A 20,294-nucleotide genomic window follows, 5' to 3' on the forward strand; every position below is an offset into this window, starting at 1 on the left:
TCCATAATCTTTCTCTCCATAGGATTCTGACTTGGTTCCCAGTTCCAGTTATGAGTTCCTTTCCACTGAGCAGATGTCAAATATATATATATATATGATTTTTAAAAATATTCTCTTTTTATTTACTTATTTATTTGACAGAGAGAAAGAGGGGGGTAGAGAGAGACAAAGAGAATGGGCATGCCAGGGCCTCTAGCCACAGCAAACAAATTTAAGATGCATGCCCCATCTTGTGCATCTGGTTAAAGTGGGTTCTGGGGAATCAAACCTGTGTCCTTTGGCTTTGCAGGCAAGTGCCTTAACCACTAAGCAATCCCTCCAGCACAAGGTAAATTACTTTTTTGAGGTAGGGTCTTGCTCTAGTCTAGGCTGACCTGGAATTCACTATGTAGTCTCAGAGTGTCCTTAAACTCATGGTGACCCTCCTAATTCTGCCTCCCAAGTTCTGGGATTAAATGCATGTGCCACTATGCCCATTCCAACGTTTTTAATTCTTGAAGCTAGTATACAAAGTAAGAGATTCCATCATGCACTTTCACATATATGTGTCATATTTTGTTTGAATTCATCCCTCTCCCCCATTACCCTCCTCTTGCTGCTCCCCTTCTTACCTCTAAAGAGTCCCCTCTTTATTTTTGATGTTGCATCTCTTCCATTACTGTTAGTCTTTCCCCCATCTCCTGTAAGATTTCCTCCTCTTTCATAGTCCATTTTCAAGTTTCTTCACATGCACCTACATATATGTACAGACACACACACACACACACACACACACACACACACACCATACCACACCACACATAGGCTCTTCATGTGAAAGAAAACATGCAGTATTTATCTTCCCAAATCTGGCTTATTTTGTTTGACATAATGATTTCCAGTTCCACCATTTCCATGAAAATGTCATAGTTTCATTTTGTTTTACGGCTGAATTAAATTACAATATCCATATGTGCAATTTCTTTATTCATCTATTGATAAGTATCTAGGCTAGTTCAATTGCTAAGCTCTTGTACATAACATAGCAGTAAACATGAGTAGACAAGTATCTGTATGCTGATTTATAGACCTTCATGGTTGAACCCAGAACCAGGGTAGTTCAGCTGGGCCATATGGTGGTTATGGTATGAATTAGGGACAAGGAATATTTTTCCTGATAGACAGTTAACTAGCCCACAGAAACAGGGGTGCTGCCTTGCCTACCCTGACAGGAGGAGAATCATATCTGATTCAGTCTCATTTAAGATAGTTGAAGGCAACAACTTCCTGTTTCTTCCCCAAATTTGTGGGCCTATCCTCAGTGAGTGATCCTTTGTAAGTAAACATTCCTCTGGGGCTACCAGCCAATCAGGTCTCTGGCTACACACTTAAGCCTTGTGATGAAAATCATTATATTTGGATATATGGTTCACATAAATGCACCTGAAACACATGTGTAAGCTTCTCTTCCTCCCTTCCCCTAGAAGCTTGAGAGGGCAGTTCTGCACTAGTCTTTTTCTCTCCCCTCTGGACAATGCTGGGAGGGGAGGAATTCCTCTTTCCTAATTTTTCTGCTGGCCTGTTTCCACACCATTGTTAAATTTTCATAATCTACCCTTTTCTGTGTCCATGTTTTTCGGTTCTTCAATAACCTGGACCTAAATTTGGAGCTGAGGAGTTTCCTGAATCTATACAGGGTTCTAATCCCTCACAAGATTCCAAACCCACTTTATTTATTTATTTATTTATTTACTTATTTATTTATTTGTCTGTTTGTTTGTTTGTTTCGAGGGATCTCAATACTGATTCCTGTGATGGCTACACAAATTTATATTCCCATTAGCAGCGAATAAGGATTCTGCTTTCCCTAGATCTTCACTAGCATTTCTTATCATCTGTTTTCTCAATGATAGCCATTATGACTTGGATGAAATGGAATTAACAGAAGTTTCAATTTGTATTTCTCTGATGACCAAAGATGTTGAACTCTTTTTCAAATACGTATTGGGCTTTTTAATTTTTTTGACAACTGTCTAGTCATTTCATTAATCTTTTGTATTGACTAGAGGTGTGGCTTTATGATGTTACAATTTTTGTAGCTGTTTGTATAGGCTAGATATTAGTCCTCTGCTGTACTTTTTGGCCCATTCTGTAGACTGCTTCTTTAGTCCAGAAATTGTTTCCATTGCCATACAGACACCTTGTAATTTCATGGAATTCCTTTACTCAATTCTTGGACTTGTTTTCTGTGCTAGCATAGTCCTTTTGAGAAAGTCCATGCCTGTGCCTATACCTTGAAGTATTTTACATGTTTTCCTCTAGCAGTTTCAGGTGTCATATTAAGGTGTTTGATCCTCTGTCAATTAATTTTGTGCAGGGTGTGATATATGAATCTAGTTTTAATCTACTAAATATGGTTATCCAGTTTTCCAAGCATGATTTATTTGTATTGCAATATGTTTGTGACAAGTTTGTTAAAAATTAAGTGACTATAGCAGTGTAGGTTTAATTCTGATTTCTCTATTTCATTCCATACGTCCATATGTTGATTTTGTGTCAAATCATGCTGTTTTTATCGTCACTATTGCTCTAAAATATAATTTGAGGTATTGTATTTGAGGTATCAGGTATTGTGATACTTTCAGCATGCCTTTTCTACTTAAGATTGTTTTGGCTATTTGCGGTCTTTTATGCTTCACTTTATATAAGTTTTAGAATAGTTTTCTGTTATTTGAATTCTGTGAAGCATGTCATTGGCATTTTAACAAAGATGGCACTAAAGCTGTAATTCTGCTAAACCATCAGCATGAGAGTCACATTTCAGTATCCAGTTTATTTCTTCAGTATTTAAAATTTTGTTGTAAAGGTCTTTTATTTACTTGGTTTGGTTGATTTCTAGATACTGAATCTTTTAAACTTTCATGAAAGAACATTATCAAACCCCTAGCCAAACTACCTTGAAGAAAGGGAGAAGATGCTTTCTTTAGGGAGTTTGGCTTGGTGCTTAAGGGCACTTACTTGTAAAGCTTGCTGGTCTAGGTTAAATTATCTAGTATGAATGTAAAACCAGATGCACAAAGAGGCACATATGCTTGGAATTCATTTAAGCATGAAGAGGCTATGGTGTACCCATACTCATCTCTCTCTGTACTCTATCATAAAAACATCTAAAGGTAAATACATGAAATTGTAGATAAAAAGGGATTATTACAAGATAGTCTAATGAAATTCAGAGTAACATTAGGGAATTCTTTGAAAACTTATATTCCAAAACGTGAAAAAGCTAGAATTGATTAAATTCATAGATATACATAACCTACCAAGATTAATTCAAGAGGATATAAACAACTTAAACAGGTTGATACCAAACTACAAGAGCCACAAAATTGGAGCAATAATTAAAAGTATCCCAGCTAACAAAAGCACAGGACTGGGTAGATTCTACTGTACCTTTAAAGAAAAGCCAATACTTTTAAGATGATTCCACAAAAAAGGGAAGAAATACTACAAAATTCATTCTATGAAGCCAGTATTACTAGATATTAAAATAGGGTAAAAAACAACAGATAAAGGAAACTATAGACCAATTTTTATGATAAACATAGACGTGAAAATTCCCAATTAAGTCCTGTCAATTTGTACTCAAGAATACATTAAAAAGGTCATACAATATGACCAAGTTAATTTAATCTCAAGGATACAAGGATGATTCAATCTATGCAAATTCATTAATATAATATAGCACATAAATAGTTAATGATACAAATCACTTGATCATCACAATAGGTGGAAAAGGTTTTTATCAAAGGTCACTATTCCTTTTTATTTTTAAAATATGTTATTTGTTTATTTGAGAAAGAGGCAGAGAGAGAGAGAGAGAGAGAGAGAGAGAGAGAGAGAGAGAGAGAGGGAGAGAATGAGCATTGCAGGGTCTGTAGCCACTGCAAGCTAACTCCAGATGCATGTGCCACCTTGTGGATAAGGCTTGCATGGGTACTGAGGAATTGGACCTGGGTACATAGGTTTTGAAGGTAAGTGCCTTAAGCTCTCAGCCATCTCTCCAGCCTGTCATTATCCTTTCTTGATGGAACACTTAAAAAAATTAGGAATAAAATAGGCATTCCTCAACATAATAAAGCTATATATGAACTGCTGCATAGTAAAACCATCATACTAAATACAGAAAAGGTGAAAGAATTTGTTTCTAAAGATAATGCTTGAAGTCTTAACTAGAGCAATAAGGCAAAAGTAAGAAATAGGATTTGAAGACAAACTATCACTTTGTAAATGACATGACCCTATATTTACAAAATCCCAATGACTCCATTATAAAACTCTTAGACTTGGTTAACACATTCACCAAAACAGTGGGATACTAAATCCACACAGTAAAATGAATAAATTTGCTGTATACAAATAATTCACTTACCACAAAGGAATTCAGCTAACAAAACAGCAAAAACAAACAAACAGAAAAGTCTGTGCACAACGTTTCTTTTTTGAATTGCTTGGGTTATCTGCAGGAGCTGCAAGTGTCCACTGGCATATGGGCACTCCACATTCCCTCCTGTGTGGCCACCTCTATTAACAAATGTCTCTTCCTGCTTTACATACAGATTTAAGTATCCTGTTCACTAAGCCTAAATCTCAGGCTATGCTCTAGGTACTACAGTATACTGGTAGTGGAACCATATTCCTTTGCACAAATGAGGTGGATCCTGCCTGTATTTAGAACATACATCCCGGTAACAGACTCCAGAGAAAGAAGAAAAGGGCTTGGATCTGATGTTACCAAAGCAACAGAAACCTGACTGAAAGGATTCTGAGTCATTACTCTCAAGGGCACCTCCCCCCGCTACACATTTGAATTTATATAAATAAGACAGATTCCTGGCTGTCTGAAATGATTTAGATAATAGTTCCTCCATGAAGATGTGATGGATTGGAATCCAGTCCATTCCCACAAGGCTATCATCTCCTGAAATGCTACAAACACTTCCTCATCAGTCTTATCATAAGATGTCTGGGAGCTGTAATCTACAACCACTTTTCTTTCTTGCTTTCCAGGCCTTCACTACAAATAAGTTGGTAAGATGTATTTCCTCCCTCTAGTCAGCTGTCTCCTGTTTGCAACTGATACTATACACAGCAATATGGCATCTGTGTTCCAGGGAAACGATGTGTGAAAAGTTTTGAAAAAATTCATGCTGTCTAGATAAAAAGAAAACTAAAAATATGTCTGGTTACCACTTTGTAGAGTCTGTGGAATTTGGCTGTGAATGAGAATCTAATTGTCATCCATTTCTAGTGGAACTTTCCATAAACATTACGTTTCTATCATGAAAATTATAACATCATGGGGTTCATGCAGAATTGATTGAAAAGAAATAATGAGCAGGAGATTGCTTAATACTTTACATTATTTTTCTTGACAGACCATTAGAAGAAATAAACAAAGATGCAGGTATAGAAAATGGCATGCACTGTCAGTAAAGGGAAAAGGAATGCTTTCATTGGAGTGTTACAAATACCTCCCTAGTTTTGAATGATGACTGCTGATTATTTTCCTGTTCTTTGTTTATTATCGAACAAAGCCTTCTTTATCACCTGTGTGTGTTACCATGGGAGTAGCATTAAAAGAAATGTCACCACCACTAATCTTCAGGGCTGAGGAAGTCACACAGGTTGGAACAGCAAAACTTAATCTGCACTTGTTACCAAACGTGTATTCCTCAGTCAATAGTGAGAGCAAATATGACATTTTTGTAAACTCAGTACCATTTATGATCTGCACTCCTCTTGCTTCTCTCTGATCTCAATGACAGGTACCCATTTAATGCATTGACCAGTCTTTTAAACAATTTTTGTTTTTATTTTCATGATCAAATGTTAAAGCTGTCCAGATAAAGAAACTTGCAGGTGCTATAATAAACATACACCAATATACAAGAATAACTGTCCCTAAGGCACAGCTACAATCAGTGTCCCTCTGGTCAAGTCTAATGTCTGTAACCCTTTACCTAATGGAGCTGGGCATTCTGTCTCTGGACTTCACTGGTCTTCATTTGCGAGACACTGCCTATCTTCGGAAATCTTACTCTACTTTTCTCCTCTGCCATATTTATATGGTGGCTCACTGCTTCGTAGTCCTGCATACATGAGAATTATACACTCAGGGACTATCTTAAGTCCAGGACTGAAGCATAAATATTAATTTATTGTTCTAATTTTGTGAGGACTTTTTATTTCAGTTACCTGCTGTTATAAATCAAACCCCAAAACTTATTTGTATAGAGCAGTGAACATTTTACTATGCTCCCAATTCCTGTAGAGCAAAATTTCTAACAGGAACCACCAGCAGTCATCTTGGGAACCATTCACGTATCTAGGATAGATCTTGGCTGGGGCAATTCATATGGGTAAAGGTGATACAAGGAGTTGGGGGCTGGAATGAACTCAGTGCTTCTTCACGGATATTACTTCTAGTCATGCTAGGATGATGTAAAGGTCCTACTCAGCTAGACCTGTCAGCCAGGCGCCTGCTTGTATGGGGCCTCAAGGGCATCAAACTTCCTCTTTAGAAGTTTTCAACCCCAGAAGCAAATAACTATAACGTGGGAAAAGGTGCGGTAGTAAGGCTTGTTATGTACCCAGTCTCAGAAAGTGCAGTTTTGTGATTTAAGGATGGAGAGATTTCCCCTAAACGAAGAGCGGCGCTGAATTTGTGGCAACATTTTAAAAGTTGACACATCAGTGTGCAGCAAGAGTTGAGAACGGCCAGATTCAAGCCATGGCTGGGGATTGGGGAAGAAAGGGAGGCTTAGGATGTATAACGTAAGAATGTAGTCACTGAGTCACTGCCAAGATTATGCACCACGTGCAGGCCATCTCCCTGCATTCTGCGGTCTGTGTGCCTGCTTTGCACTAGACACTAGACCTGGTAACACTCGGAGGTATGACCATTTCATTAAGAAGAATTGAAGTTTAAAGATTCGACAGCGTGCTAGATGACAAGATAATAAAGTAAGTAGGGCAAATCTGACAGACCCTCAAGTTCACTGCGTCAGTCCCCAAGTCACACCAGCTACTCCTTCCTTGGTGCAGTGCAGGAACCTTGGGGTGGGTCAGGCTCAGTCCCTCCTCAGCCCTGCCAGGCACAGTAGTCAAAAGTTGGATTTCTTGGGCTGCTCAGGACAAAGCCTTTGCGTATGTCTCCTTATTTGTTCTGGAGGACTGGGCCTCGGGGTTCTCTCTCCTCGGAGGTGGCTCACGACGTGCCCTGGGCACAGCCTGCCCCCGGTCGAGGGGAGCTGCTCGTTGCTAAGTGCCGCGGTGAATCCGAGCCCCTTCGCTGTGCTGGCAGTGGTGTGAAGTCGGCGGAGCCGAGCGGGGAGGAGCGAGAGGAGGAGACCCGGCGCAGCGCGGAGGGAGGCGCGGGAGCGGACGCCCACTCGCGGCCTGAGCCGGGCAGCGCTGCTCCGCGCCGCCTGGCAGCAGCTACCACCGCGCCGGGTCCCAGCGCAGCATCCGCCCAGTCCCGGTCCCACCCGCCCGCCGGAGTCCAGGCTTGTGAGGATGGAGGAGTCCCAGGAGACGTCGCCGTCCTCCAACAACTCCACTGAAGAGCTCAGCTCTGCCCTGCAGCTATCCAAGGGCATGTCGATCTTCCTCGACGTAAGTACAGACGGAGTTAGGTGGGCACCCTCCAGCATCCCTCCTCTTCCTCGGCGGGGGTGGGGGTGGGGTCGAGTCCTGTCCCAGCCAGCCCCTGATCTGCCTTCATCTCCATCGCAACTACCTGCTATGCCCTAGTCCCCAGACCACCCCAGCAGATGCAGAAGAGGGGACTCCACTCAACTTGTAAAGAAGGCTGCCTTAGACCCTTAAGGAAATCCTGAAATTGGTTATGACTTCCCAGCAGCCAGGGTTTCTCCGTTGGTTGGACTGGAAATGCAGAGGTCTTCACTGAGCTGTGTAAGGCGTTTTTTAAAGAGGTGTCATTCAGGACCCATCCCTTCCTGCCCTATTTGTTGATAGGCAACCTCGCTCAGACCCAGCACCGGTGGAAGCCACAGAAATTGTGATGCCCTCCTAGCTCTCTCCGAAAATAATTACTTTGAAATCATTTGCTTCTCATTTTACAGCGGTGGCCAAAAATCTCTTTTATGAGCATTCTTTTTTTTCCACTTTCTATTGTTTCTTTCATTTCTCCCCTCCCATTTCCCATTACTCTAAGCCTCCTCTGTGCCTCTTCAAGGTGCAATTGCTGTCATTATCTTCAATTCCAACTTATGATTGTTTCCCCTGTGGTCTGGTCCCTTGCTTCATCATTGACTTTTTCCCCTTGGTGTTTCTGCTATGGTCGTTCTTTTTCGGGTGTGCTGTTTTCCTGTCCTCACGGTGTGGCTTCTATCTTTATAGCAGCTTAGATCTTACTGCCTTTTTTTTTGAATTCTGCTTCCCTGTTTCACCCTGCTGTTCAGCTTCTCTTTATTTCTCACCCTGTTCCCCAGCTCTCACTGCCCTTTTAGGTTTCATGGTGCTCCTCTCCACGATTCCTGTCCCTCTCCCCTGTCGCCTCTCTGAGGGGCTATGGCTCTCAGTTGTCACATTCATGTTGTTCCCCAAGGTAAGGTCTGGCTCAGTGGGGACAGCTTGAATTGCTGCTTGTTTAGCCTGATGGGAAAAATAGACAAAGCACATCAACAATTTCCCTCGTAGCCATCACTTCTTATTATCATCTAAGCAAGTCTGAGGTGGGCCAGAGGCCAAATACATTTATTTGTGAGAAGATGAGAATATGAGGAAATCCAATGACTAGCATAATAATGGTGAGGCAGAGACAATGGAGATATGGGGAGGAGTCCTTCTGACTTCTGATTAGATTACTTGGGTTCTTTACTTGGTAGAGCAAGTTCTAGTGATAATTAAAACTCTTACAAGGCCCTTGATAGAGATATTCAACCTGGTGTCCTGGGCAGCCTTGCCCTTTATCAATGTGTAGCTACAACTGGGGATTCAGGCTGGTGGGGCCAACCATTTTCTTCTCACCAAGACATTAAATAGCTGATTCTTACTCATTTGCTCCATCAGAGTATAGCATACCTTCCTGTAAAATCATCTTTGCACAGTTTAGGATAATCATATGATATTACTGGTGCTAACATTTTAGCTAATATTATTTCTTCATGCTCTGACATCCAGGACTACATAGTCTTTGATGAATGGAACAGTGGAAAAGGAAAGAGAAGACAGCACACCTAGGAGGGGATTCTTTGGGTCAGAAGGAAGTCAGTATCCCTGTACATCATGGCAGTTACAAGGATAGAAACTAGGCTGCCAAAAAGTTAACTTAAAGGATAAAAGTGGTCTCCATTTATTCTGGCCTGGTGTGTACTCTGCTCACAAAAGATAACTGCATGCTCCCTTGGTTTTAGTGTTGGGATGACAAGGAATGTACTGAAAGTATATTAATGGAAAGTTAGCCATCCAGAGAGATACTTCAACCTTGGCTCAAGTGTTCAAATGCAATTTTTAAAAGCAGCACTGAAATCTCACTTGTTATATATGCACAGTTGTTTCCAAGTTCTATAAGCAAACAACATAAGGTCTCTGCCCTGAAAGAATTTGTCATCTATGAACAGGACTCCCTTGACTTTTTACATCTATTTCTAGAACTTAAAAATAAAAATATGAAACTGATTCTACATAAGAGGTGTTGACATGCTTGTTTTTGAGTGAAATGTAGAGTCTCCTAAAAATATAACTGCAGTTGGATTTTGTATCACATAGAAAATATGGTGTTTACACATTTCTGAGTTATTTTGTAAAAAAAATTAACACTCTGATGAATTATGTGACATAAAAAAGGATTTCTTATTTAGGAGTCTTTGAATCTTTCATTTCTGGATGGTGTTGCTTTTAGCAAAACAAAATGTGAAATACAAATACATCATTTTATTTGATTAGATTTAATACATTCTAGTAACACTACTAAGAATGATGCTTCTTGAATTCTATTCAGGTCATAATTAATGATAGATAAGTTGCTTATTCCACACTGGAACAGAAATAAAACCATTGGGGGCTTCTATACCTCACTAACTAATTTACAAATCAGAGGAAAACTGATTTCCAGTGTTTGCATTGTCCTATCTTTGGAATAATCAATCTTCTAAAAGAAGATTTCAACTGGTATGGAAAGTGCTGTTGATGACATAATTGTCCAGAAAATGGATTTCAGACTAGTATTATCTTTTGTCTAATTTATCTTCAAATCAGCAATACTAATGAGTCTGATTCTTACTTGCCAAAGTTGATTGTGAGTTTGTAGTGTAGAAAAATGAGGAGAAAAGGTTATGTACTATGTAAATTTGAAGTACTGTGGTTATGTCAGTATTCAATGTTCTAGAATAAATGTGTAAATAGCAGTAGCTAAGCTTACAAATTAAGATGGAGACTATATAAATCAAATCTATATGGGTTTCTTTCTTAAATGTGGCAGAATTAAGTACACTCCTAGTGGGCAAGGCTTAGAAATCCTAGTGCTGGTACACAGGCATGCTGGCACGCCAACACTGATGGGCACATTTATGCAGCACACACTTGCTTGCCACAGGATTGGTCAGGACAGGTTCAATGTGTGGTGACAAAGAAGAACTAGAAGGAGAGCAATGGCTTTCCCTGCAGTCTACTGTACTATCCTGCCTAAAGTTGCTGCATTCTAGATAACTGGGAATAAGTTCTCACTTAGAACATTAGTCCCTGGAATGTGTAGACACAAGTGAGTCATCAGTCTACTCTGCTACTGTGGCGAGAGAGAATGACACATCTTCAACTGAACTCCTAAAGCAAGAGGACACCTAAAATAAATTAGATGCATCTCCACCCATCCAATGGCACTTTGCTCTTATAGATTTCCTTTTTTTTTTTTTTTTTTTTTCCTGTGGTGGTTACCTAACTCAGGGCCTTGTGCTTTCCAGGAAGATGCTCTACCACTGAACCACACCACCCGCCATCCATTTACTATTAAATGGGAAGGAAGAGGCCATTCTCCATTTTACTAGGGAGGTGGTAGTATGGCAGGAAAATTGAAAAGGAGATACTTTACTTTTCTTTCCTTCTGCTTCCAAGTATTCAATCCCATGAACACAAGGTACATAGCCTGGACAGTCAGGAACTTGGTAGATATGGGTAATAATTTCTCCTCCAAAAGATATTTAATTGGGAATCCCCATCCATTCTCATCTGTATGAGAAGTAAGATGGTTGGAAAACAGTCTTAAGAATTTTCTGGCATCATGGTAATGCAACTGAATTCTGCTATAGCTATGCATTTCCTCTCTTTCCAAGTGGCACGTGAACTCTTGATTATTTGAGTGAGAGTATCCATTTGGCAGTAAATATTGTCATTGTCTACCCTAATTGAAAAAAAAATAAGGTGGATATTTGCTGTGTTTTTCCATATAGGACCTAGCCTAGACAAAACTGAGAAGAGACAAAGACATGCACTACTTACATATTAATCATGCACTTTCCACTGCTCATCTCCCTGCATTCTATCTGAAGGTAACCAGTTGCCTAATGCCAATCTGCCTGCTGGATCTCCAAGCCCATGCACCAGCTCACCTCTTAGCCCTTCCCTGCTGGATCGCAGTCCATGCTTTGAATGTGAGCCAGCACACCACCTTACATCCCAGCAGTCTTTACCAAGCGACCAAGTGATGATCGTATCTTGAATTTTAACCTGTGCCATAGTCTGAGGCAGTAATGAAAATATTAGTTCAGTGAATTGTGATTATACTTATTTTTTATGCTTCCAAGACAACATTTACTTTTAGTATTTACATTTAACAACTATCTTCAATAAAGTGAGGACCAAGTAATTTCAGTGAAGGCTTTCAAAGAATATTATCAAATATTGTAGGGATTTGATAACACATTGTAGTAAATATTGTATTTAAACTTTTTTGTCTCACCATAATATTTTTAAAATTTTACTGTATTTCCAGTGGTAGCAATTGTAAGCTTATCTGGTGAAGATGACTGTGTTAAAGAGCTTAATGAACTCAATTCTTATCTGCAGTGAATTTTCATTAGCTTGTGGGCTCAGAGGCAAAATTTTCAGCACAGACAGTTCTGTTCATATTTAATTACTACAATCATTCTAATAACAGAAGCTACTGAGGTAATTTCATCTCTGAGAGCCTGATTGCTACCTGTGGTTGTTCTTATTGAGATGAAATGATGGAAGTCCTGGATTCAACTCCCTGGTGTATGACTATTTCTATTCCAGTCGGTTCACATTCTTCAGGACACAATAGAACTTGAAATATAATCTAGAATGCATCAAATATAAGAGACAGATTGTCCTTCATGCTTCTTAGTTTTAGAAGAGAGAAAGTAGCTGGTCATAATGTATGCATGGCTCCTTAAAGCCCCCACAAGCAATTATCTTTAAGGGGTAAAAAGAAAGTGTGGTCATTTTGCTGTAAGCATAGCTCTAAGCATTTCTTCTTGTAATAATTAAGTGAGTTTCATAAAATGGAGGACCAATTTCTTATGCATTATGGATATAGTGATACTTCTCTGTTGCTGAGAAAGTTTCATGATAAGTTCTTTCTGTAAAAGTCTTAGAATTTTTATAGATGCACATTGTAGTGATGATTACAATTAACCATACCACATTTCTGTGACAACAACATGATGAAAGGGGGATGGTGTTCTCGTGATAATACAGTGAAATAGATAAATTAGTATGAAAACCATTGTGCATGTTTTAAGCTTGTTACTATAAACGTATCCTGATATTAATATAAGAATAGTTCTTGTTGTTTTACTGTAACTAAAAGTTACTCAGGAAAAAATTCTTCAAGAAATCTTTCCAAATATTTAAAGCTTGCTTTTGTGATATGGTACAGGGTCATTTTCTTGCTACATATGCTGCATATTTTATCATCCAGTTGATTTTCTGTCAGTATCTAAGTTATATAGCATTAATTTCATTGCAGATAATAGAAAAATGTCTTATGATTAAAAAATGTGATAATATGCTGACATCTCCTTTTCAGGGGCTTGACAAGAGAGTGCCACCTAAGTTAGATTGCTATGTGTCTCTGAACACTGCTTTCTTGGGTGATAGTTCTTTTCGAGTTTTGGATGGTATTAATTTTCAATGACTGACATAATAACTATCACAGAGTAGCTTCAACGTCAGAACTTACAAGATCTAAGAGTTCTATAGCCAGAGGATGAGGTGAAAAGTGTTGGTAGGTTATGATGCTGCAGAAGGCTGTAGACAGAAGCTCTCTTCTAGCCTCTGATGGCAGCAATCAGCCCCTGCTGTCCCTGGAATATGTTACTCTGTGATAATTCTAACTTTTTTTGGTCTGGGAAACTAATCTTTCTCTACTTCTGGATGGAGCACTTAAGACTGGAAAACAGGGCATCGCGTTCCTCTAACCTAGAGGTCAGCTGCATCACTCCAACACCTAGTTCTGTCATGTCCTCTTCCCTCCATTTCTATACCTAAATTTCTGTCTCTTTATATAATCACCAGTCACCAGATTAGCCCCACTCCAACCCAATAGAACCTCTTCATTTAATTGCACCAACAAAAGACCCATTTCCAAATAATATCACATTCATAAGTACTAAGACTAGAATTTCAATACCTTTTGCTATTGGCATGGGGGGCATTCAAACAAAAACACAATGTTCAATGGCAGCTCCATACCTATGTCTTCCCAAGCTCAAAACCAGGAGATAGGCAATAAAGAGCATCTTCTACTTAAGTGTTCAAGCATAGCTTATCATTCCTAGGCCATAATGAGCTCCTGGCTCACCAATCACCATGGGTCAGAAGGATATAACATCCTCTTTGCTAGTCATAAGTGCTCCACTCAGGAGTAGAGGAAAGATCTATGTCCCAGAAATAAAAGTGAAAATTGTTTTCACAGAATAATGGACACCTAATAGCCAAACAGTTCCTGTACATCAAAAGTGATTTAAAACAGATCCAAGGTAATATAATGGGTATATCCAAGTAAGACACGTAGGCACATAGACTCCTATTTACCACAATTTATTACTTTTCTGCTTTATTTATTTGTTTCTAAAAAATATTTTTAGTTATTTATTTGCAAGCACAGAGAGACAGAGAGAGAAAATTGGCATGCCAGAGCCTCCAGCCACTGCAAATGGATTCCAGGTGCTTGAGCCACTTTGTGAATCTGGCTGTATGTGGATACTGGGGAATTGAACCAGGGTCATTAGGCTTTGAGGGAAAATGCCTTAAACAGTGAGTAATCTCCCTAGCTTCTATTTCTCATTTTTAACACTTTACTGTTTTGTCCAATTATATTAGATAACCATAAATTTATATTAAAGTGCATTCATTTGAGATAAAAATTGTTAGGCTTTGGTATGTATGGAACCATTACCATAGTCTCCATATCCTTTCTATAACTTATCCCCATCAATCCACCCATTATTAAATCACCCTTGCTTTCTGTCATTATAGCTTATATTTTTAAATTTATTTTTATTAGATATGGACATACTTAGTATGTAAACAACACATGTTGGTGCCATCATTTCTCTCATCCTTGCTCCATTTCCAAAGAGGTCCTCCTCTTTGGGCATGTAGGTCAACCTCATGGGGATTGTGGGTCATATGTTCTGGGGCAGCAGTCAGTTATGTGGGAGAGGCAATTATTCTGCATAATGTCTCAACTTGTGGCTCTAACAATCTTTCTGCCCCCTCTTCTGCAAAATTCCCTGAGCCATGTTGGGTGCATTTTAAGTGTACTTCAGTGATGGGCTCTTAGGAGCCTATGGATCTCTGGTTTGGTAGGTGTTGAGTATTGTTGGTGTCTATCTCCTTCACCCGTGTGCTGATATCAGGTTCATAGAGAAAGTGGCACTCTTTCTCATTTCCCAGTTCCTCTGTGGCCAGGCTGAAGTGTGCTGGGTTGTTTATGTCCTCAGGTCCTGCTCCCATCTGAAAAAGAGAAGTATATTAGGTTAAATAGGATAACCATTATTAATTTAGAGAGAATTTAAAGGGTGTAGACCCTCCTATAGCCAAAGATTAGTGCGAGCTTGCAATGGAAATCAAAATCATTATCTGGATATGATTCATCCTTGTTTCCAAGTTCCAGATATGGTTTCCTTCCCAGTGAGTGATCTGTTAGCCAATACAAAAGCAGCTGGTTACCCACCGTGGCTGTGTGCTGAGTTGCCCAGACAGATGTTAGCAACTTTTCCCTGTAGCTCATGTAGTGCCTTCCAGCACTAGATGGGCTAATTGTCTGGGGACTTGATCTCTTTCTGAATTCCAACCAGGTCTCTCCATGGTCCATGACAACAGTGTATGGTGATTTTAGCAGTACAGTCTTAGCGTTAGCCTCTGATGTATAATCAAGTGCTCTGACAGAAGTCTGTCTTGTTTGTTTTGGGAGACCTTGTAGGTCTCTCCCATAAATAGCTCATTGTAGGTGTTAACTGAATCCTGGTACAGGGAATTAGTCTAGCGCCAAGGGAAAAGGAAAAAGAAAAAGACATAAAAAAAGAGAAACAGAAGAAATTTAATGTTAGGCTTTGTCTTGCCTTCTATAGCCCTTCGATTCAGGTGTTCCCCCTAAGGTTCTCCTGAGGGTTCTAGCTTTTAGTCTAACGTCCAGGATATAGGTTTCTGTAGTGCCAGTTCAATTTGGGTTCAGTTTTGAATCCTCCTTTCTCTTCCCCCAAACCCTACTCTCCCTATTGTCCAAGCCTCGAGATGGCATTCAGGTATGTCAGCAACTCAGGCTGATGCAGGTTAGGAACTGCAGAGGAGTGAGACCATGTGATGATTGTCTTTCTGTGATAGTGTAAGTTCACTTAGTATGATCTGTTCCAAGTTTGACCATTTTTCTACAAATGTCAATGTGTCATTTTTTTCTATGACTAAATAGCATTCTATCCTGTAGATATAGCACATCTTGGTTATCCATTCATCTAATGATGGGCACCTGGGTTGATTCCAGTTTTTAGCTATTATGAATTGAGCAGCTATTAACATTGTTGAGCAAATATCTCTGAACTGTGATGTGTAACTTTTAGGGAAAATGCACAGTAAGGGAATGGCAGGGTCTGTTGATAACTCTATATTCATCCTTTTCAACACTCTCCATATTGATTTCCATAGTGCATATACCAACTTACATTCCCACCAACAGTGGATGAGGGTCCCTATTTGTCCACATCCTCACCAACATTTGTTTTCATTTGATATTTTAATGCTTGCTATCTTTATTGAGGTAAGGTAGAATCTCACAGTTGTTTTAATTTGCATTTCCCTAATGGTCAGGGATGTTGAAAATTTTCTTAGGTGAGTGTTAGCCATTTGTAATTCTTCCTCTGAGAACTCCCTATTCTGTTCTCTGCCTCACTTTTTGCAGTAGATTGTTTGATTTTTTTATTGTTTAGGTTTTCTTTTTTTTTTTTTAGTTCTTTGTGGATTCTATATATTAGGCTTCTGTCTGTGGTATAGCTGGCAATGATTTTTCTGCCACTCGGTGGGCAATCTATTCTCTCTGATTATGGTATGTTTGTCTGTGCAGAAGCTTTTTGGCTTCATGAGATCCCTTTGGTTGAGTGCTTGTTTAACTTCCTGGGCTACTGGGGTTTTGTTTAGGAAGTCTTTTCCAAGTCCTGTATAATGGAGAGTACCTCCTATTTTTAATTCCAGTAGTTCAAGAGTTTCTGGTCTTATATTGAGATCTTTAACCCATTTGGACTTGGAGAAATGAGTGGGTCTAATGTCATTTTTGTATATCTGGTCATCTAATTTGTCCAACACCATTTGTTGAATATGCTGTCTTTTCTCCAGTCTACATTAATCAAACCTTTGTTAAACATCAAGCATCTGTAGTTACTTGACCTAAGGTCTGGGTCTTCAATTCTGTTCCATTGGTCTTTGTTTTTGTTTTCATTCCAGTACCATGATATTTTTGTTGCTATAGATTTGTAATATAGCTTTGTAGCTTTAGGTAAACTGTGATATCTCCAGAGGTGTGTGTGTGTGTGTGTGCGTGTGTGTGTGTGTGTGTGTGTATTGTTGTTGTTGTTGTTTTGTTTTTGCTGAGGATATGAGGCTTGCTGCTATTCTGTATGAATTTTGAGATACATTTTTCAATCTCTGTGAATTTTGTGGCAATTTTATTGGTATTGTGTTTAATCTGGATATTGCTTTTGATAGAATTGCTATTTTCAAAATATTAATTCTACCTATACAGGAGCATGGGAGGTCTTTCCTTCTCAAGTCCTCCTCAATTTCTTTCTCCAGTTATTTTTTTATGTTTTCGTTATATAGGTCTTTCACATTCTTAGTATTATTCTAAGGTATTTAATTTTCTTGTTGCTACTGAAATTGAGATGGCCTCACTGATTTCTTTCTCTGTATATTTGTCCTTTGCATATAGAAAAGCTACTAATTTTGTGCATTGATTTTATATCCTGCTAATTTAGTAAAGGAATTAATCACCTTTCGAAGTTTTGAGATGGAGACTTTCGGGTCACTTATATAGGATCATGTCATCAGCAAATTGGTCTAACTTGACTTCTTCCTTTCCAATTTTAATCCCTTTTATTTCTTTCTCCTGTCTTATTGCTTGGGCTAGTACTTCTAGTGCTATGTTGAAGAGCAGTGGTGAGAGCAGGCACTCCTGACTTGTTCCTGGTCTCATTGGTAACTTTTTGAGTTTTTCTCCATTAAATATTACTTGGACTTTAGGTATTTTATATGTAGCCTTTAATGTGTTGAGATATATACCCTCCATGCCTATTCTTTCCAGTGTTTTGATCATAAAGTGGTGTTGTATTTTGCCAAAGGCCTTCTCTGCATCAATTGAGATGATTATGTGGTTCTTATGGTTAAATTTATTTATGTAGTGTATTACATTGACCAGTTTCCATATGTTGAACCATCCCTGTATCCCTGGGATGGAGCCTAATTTTTCAAGGTGGATAATGCTTCTGATGTATTGTTAAATTTAGTTTGCAAGGGTTTTGTTAAGGTTCTTTGCATCTAAGTTCATTAGAGATATAGCCCTACAGTTTTCTTTCCTTGTTATTTCTATCCCTAGCTTTGATATTAAGGTGATGCTAGCTTCATAAAAGGAGTCAGGGAGGATTTCCTGATCTCCAATTATGTGAAACAGTCTGAAAAAAATTGGTTTCAGCTCTTCAATGAAAGTTTGATAATATTCAACTGAGAAGCCATCTGGTCCTGGACTTTTCTTTTTGGGGAGGTTTTTGGTTAACTTTTCAATTTCCATGGACATGATTGGTTTGTTTAGGAGATTAATCTGCTCTGAGCTTAGTTTTGTTAGGTGCTATGTGTCTAGGAATTCATCCATTTCTTTGAGATTATTAAGTTTTGTGGAGTTTTAGGGGTTTTGACAGTATGCCCTGATGTTTTTTCCATTCCCTCAAGTAGTCTTTGTAGGTTTGGCTTTGTGTTCATATAATCATGGAATTGACTTTTTTTTTCATGGAAAGTTTTCCTTTGAACATCTATAATGAGGGATACTTTTGGCAGGTAGAGTAGGTTGGATTAGAAGCCATAGTTTTTTGGACTTTGAAGTGTTCCATTCCAGTCCTTTCTGACATTCAGGGTTTCCGTTGAGCAATCAGACATAATTCTGATATAATTGCCTTTGTATGTTGTGAGTTGTTTCTCTCTTGCTGCTTCTAACACTCTATCTTTGTTTTCATTGTTAAGAGTTTCAACTACGGTGTGCCTTGGAGAGTTTCTTCTTTTGTCCTGTCTGTTCAGTGTTCTGTAGGCTTCTTATATCTGAATGGGGCAGATATAAAATTCAGAAAATTTTCTTTAAAAATTATGATGAATATGTTCTGTATGCATCTGGCCTGGATTTCTTCTTCTTCTAGTATACCCATGATCCAGGTATTCCATAATTCCCTTGTATTCTGTTCTCTTGATTTTTTGAAAGTAGTGAAGTTTTAGGCTTTCCAATGAACTTTTTCTGTCTTGTCTCCCAGGTCAGATGTTCTGTCTTCCATAGGAGTAATTCTGTTGGTGAGGGGTTCTAGAGAGGTTTTTATAATTTCTATTTGATTTTTGTTTTCTGTTGTGTTATTTTGCATTATGTCCATCTCCTTTTTGAGGTACAATTTCACTTCGAATTCTGATTTTTTTGATGCTTACTGCAATTCATTCTTGCATTGGATTAAGTCTTCATTAATCTTAATCAACTGGTTGTTGAAATTTTCATTTCTTGACTCATCTTTGACTCGTTCATATCTATTTTGAGGGTTTTAATGTTTTCTTCAGTTGAGTTAAGTCTACTGTCAAAAGGTGAATGCTCTAAGAGACAATTCTGTTCAATTTCATTGATATGATTGTTGTTTTTTGTATGGTTTGCTTCCAATTCAGTGACTTGTTTGATTAGGGTATCATTGGTTATTGTGTTTTCATTTTGGGAATGAATTTCTATTAATTTATCTATGATTTCATTGAAGGATTACATTGTAGGACTAGGCATCATTGGTGGAGATCACTCAGTTTTCTGACTCAGTTTTCTTTTTTTCTTTTTTTTTTGGCATTGTTGTCTGCCCAATTTAGGGAGACTCTTTATTGCACTGAGGAGGAAATAAGGTTTTGTCTTTTGTTCCATGCACCCTCTGGATCAGTTAAACAGGGACTTTGGTACCCAGTGGAAAGTCAGGATACCAGAGCATTAAGCCTGATTCCATAGCTCACACCGGGACCAGCCTTCCCCAAGCAAGGCACAATGGGACCCACCAAGACCAAGGAGTTGTGAGGAGCCAGGAAACAGGGTTCTGTCCTACTCACTCCAAGCCGTGCCCACCCACAGACTGTCTAATGCAGGGAACCTGGACCAGGACCCTGGGAGAAGCTGGAAAACAGGATTCTGGCCGACTCATTCCAGGCCTTGCCTGCCCACCATCTAACCTATAGCTTAGTTTTTACTTTAAAAAATGATATGCATGAACTTATATATTAAGTATTATTTTCTGTCTAGGTCTTCTATTCAGCTGTTCTGAAATCTATTCAAGTATTCATATGTACTGATTGCTGGCTCTTTTATAATTGTCTTTTGCATTACACCACATGGATAAATCTCAGTTGGTTTATTTGTTCACCAGTTGATTGACATTTGAGGGATTTTTAGAGTTTGGGTTATTATAAAGAATGATCTTAGTTGGAAAATATTTACTTAGAATTGGAATTTTTGTAATGATAGATGAATTGTGTATAAGTATAATTTTCATCACAATACTTACCAA

General features: G+C 38.7%; 1 protein-coding gene across 1 annotated transcript in view; it reads left to right on the top strand.

The window, feature by feature from the left end:
* The first annotated feature begins 7,485 nt into the window (after positions 1-7,485).
* Necab1 (N-terminal EF-hand calcium binding protein 1) overlaps positions 7,486-20,294 on the top strand; it is a 165,603-nt gene continuing 152,794 nt past the window's right edge. Inside the window, exon 1 of the mRNA XM_004656924.2 lies at positions 7,486-7,653. Coding sequence (XP_004656981.1) covers positions 7,555-7,653 — 99 coding nt within the window. The 5' untranslated portion in view covers positions 7,486-7,554. The remainder of the gene's footprint in view (positions 7,654-20,294) is intronic.

This window comes from Jaculus jaculus, chromosome 2 (assembly GCF_020740685.1).
Source record: "Jaculus jaculus isolate mJacJac1 chromosome 2, mJacJac1.mat.Y.cur, whole genome shotgun sequence".
Classification (NCBI taxonomy): Eukaryota; Metazoa; Chordata; class Mammalia; order Rodentia; family Dipodidae; genus Jaculus; species Jaculus jaculus.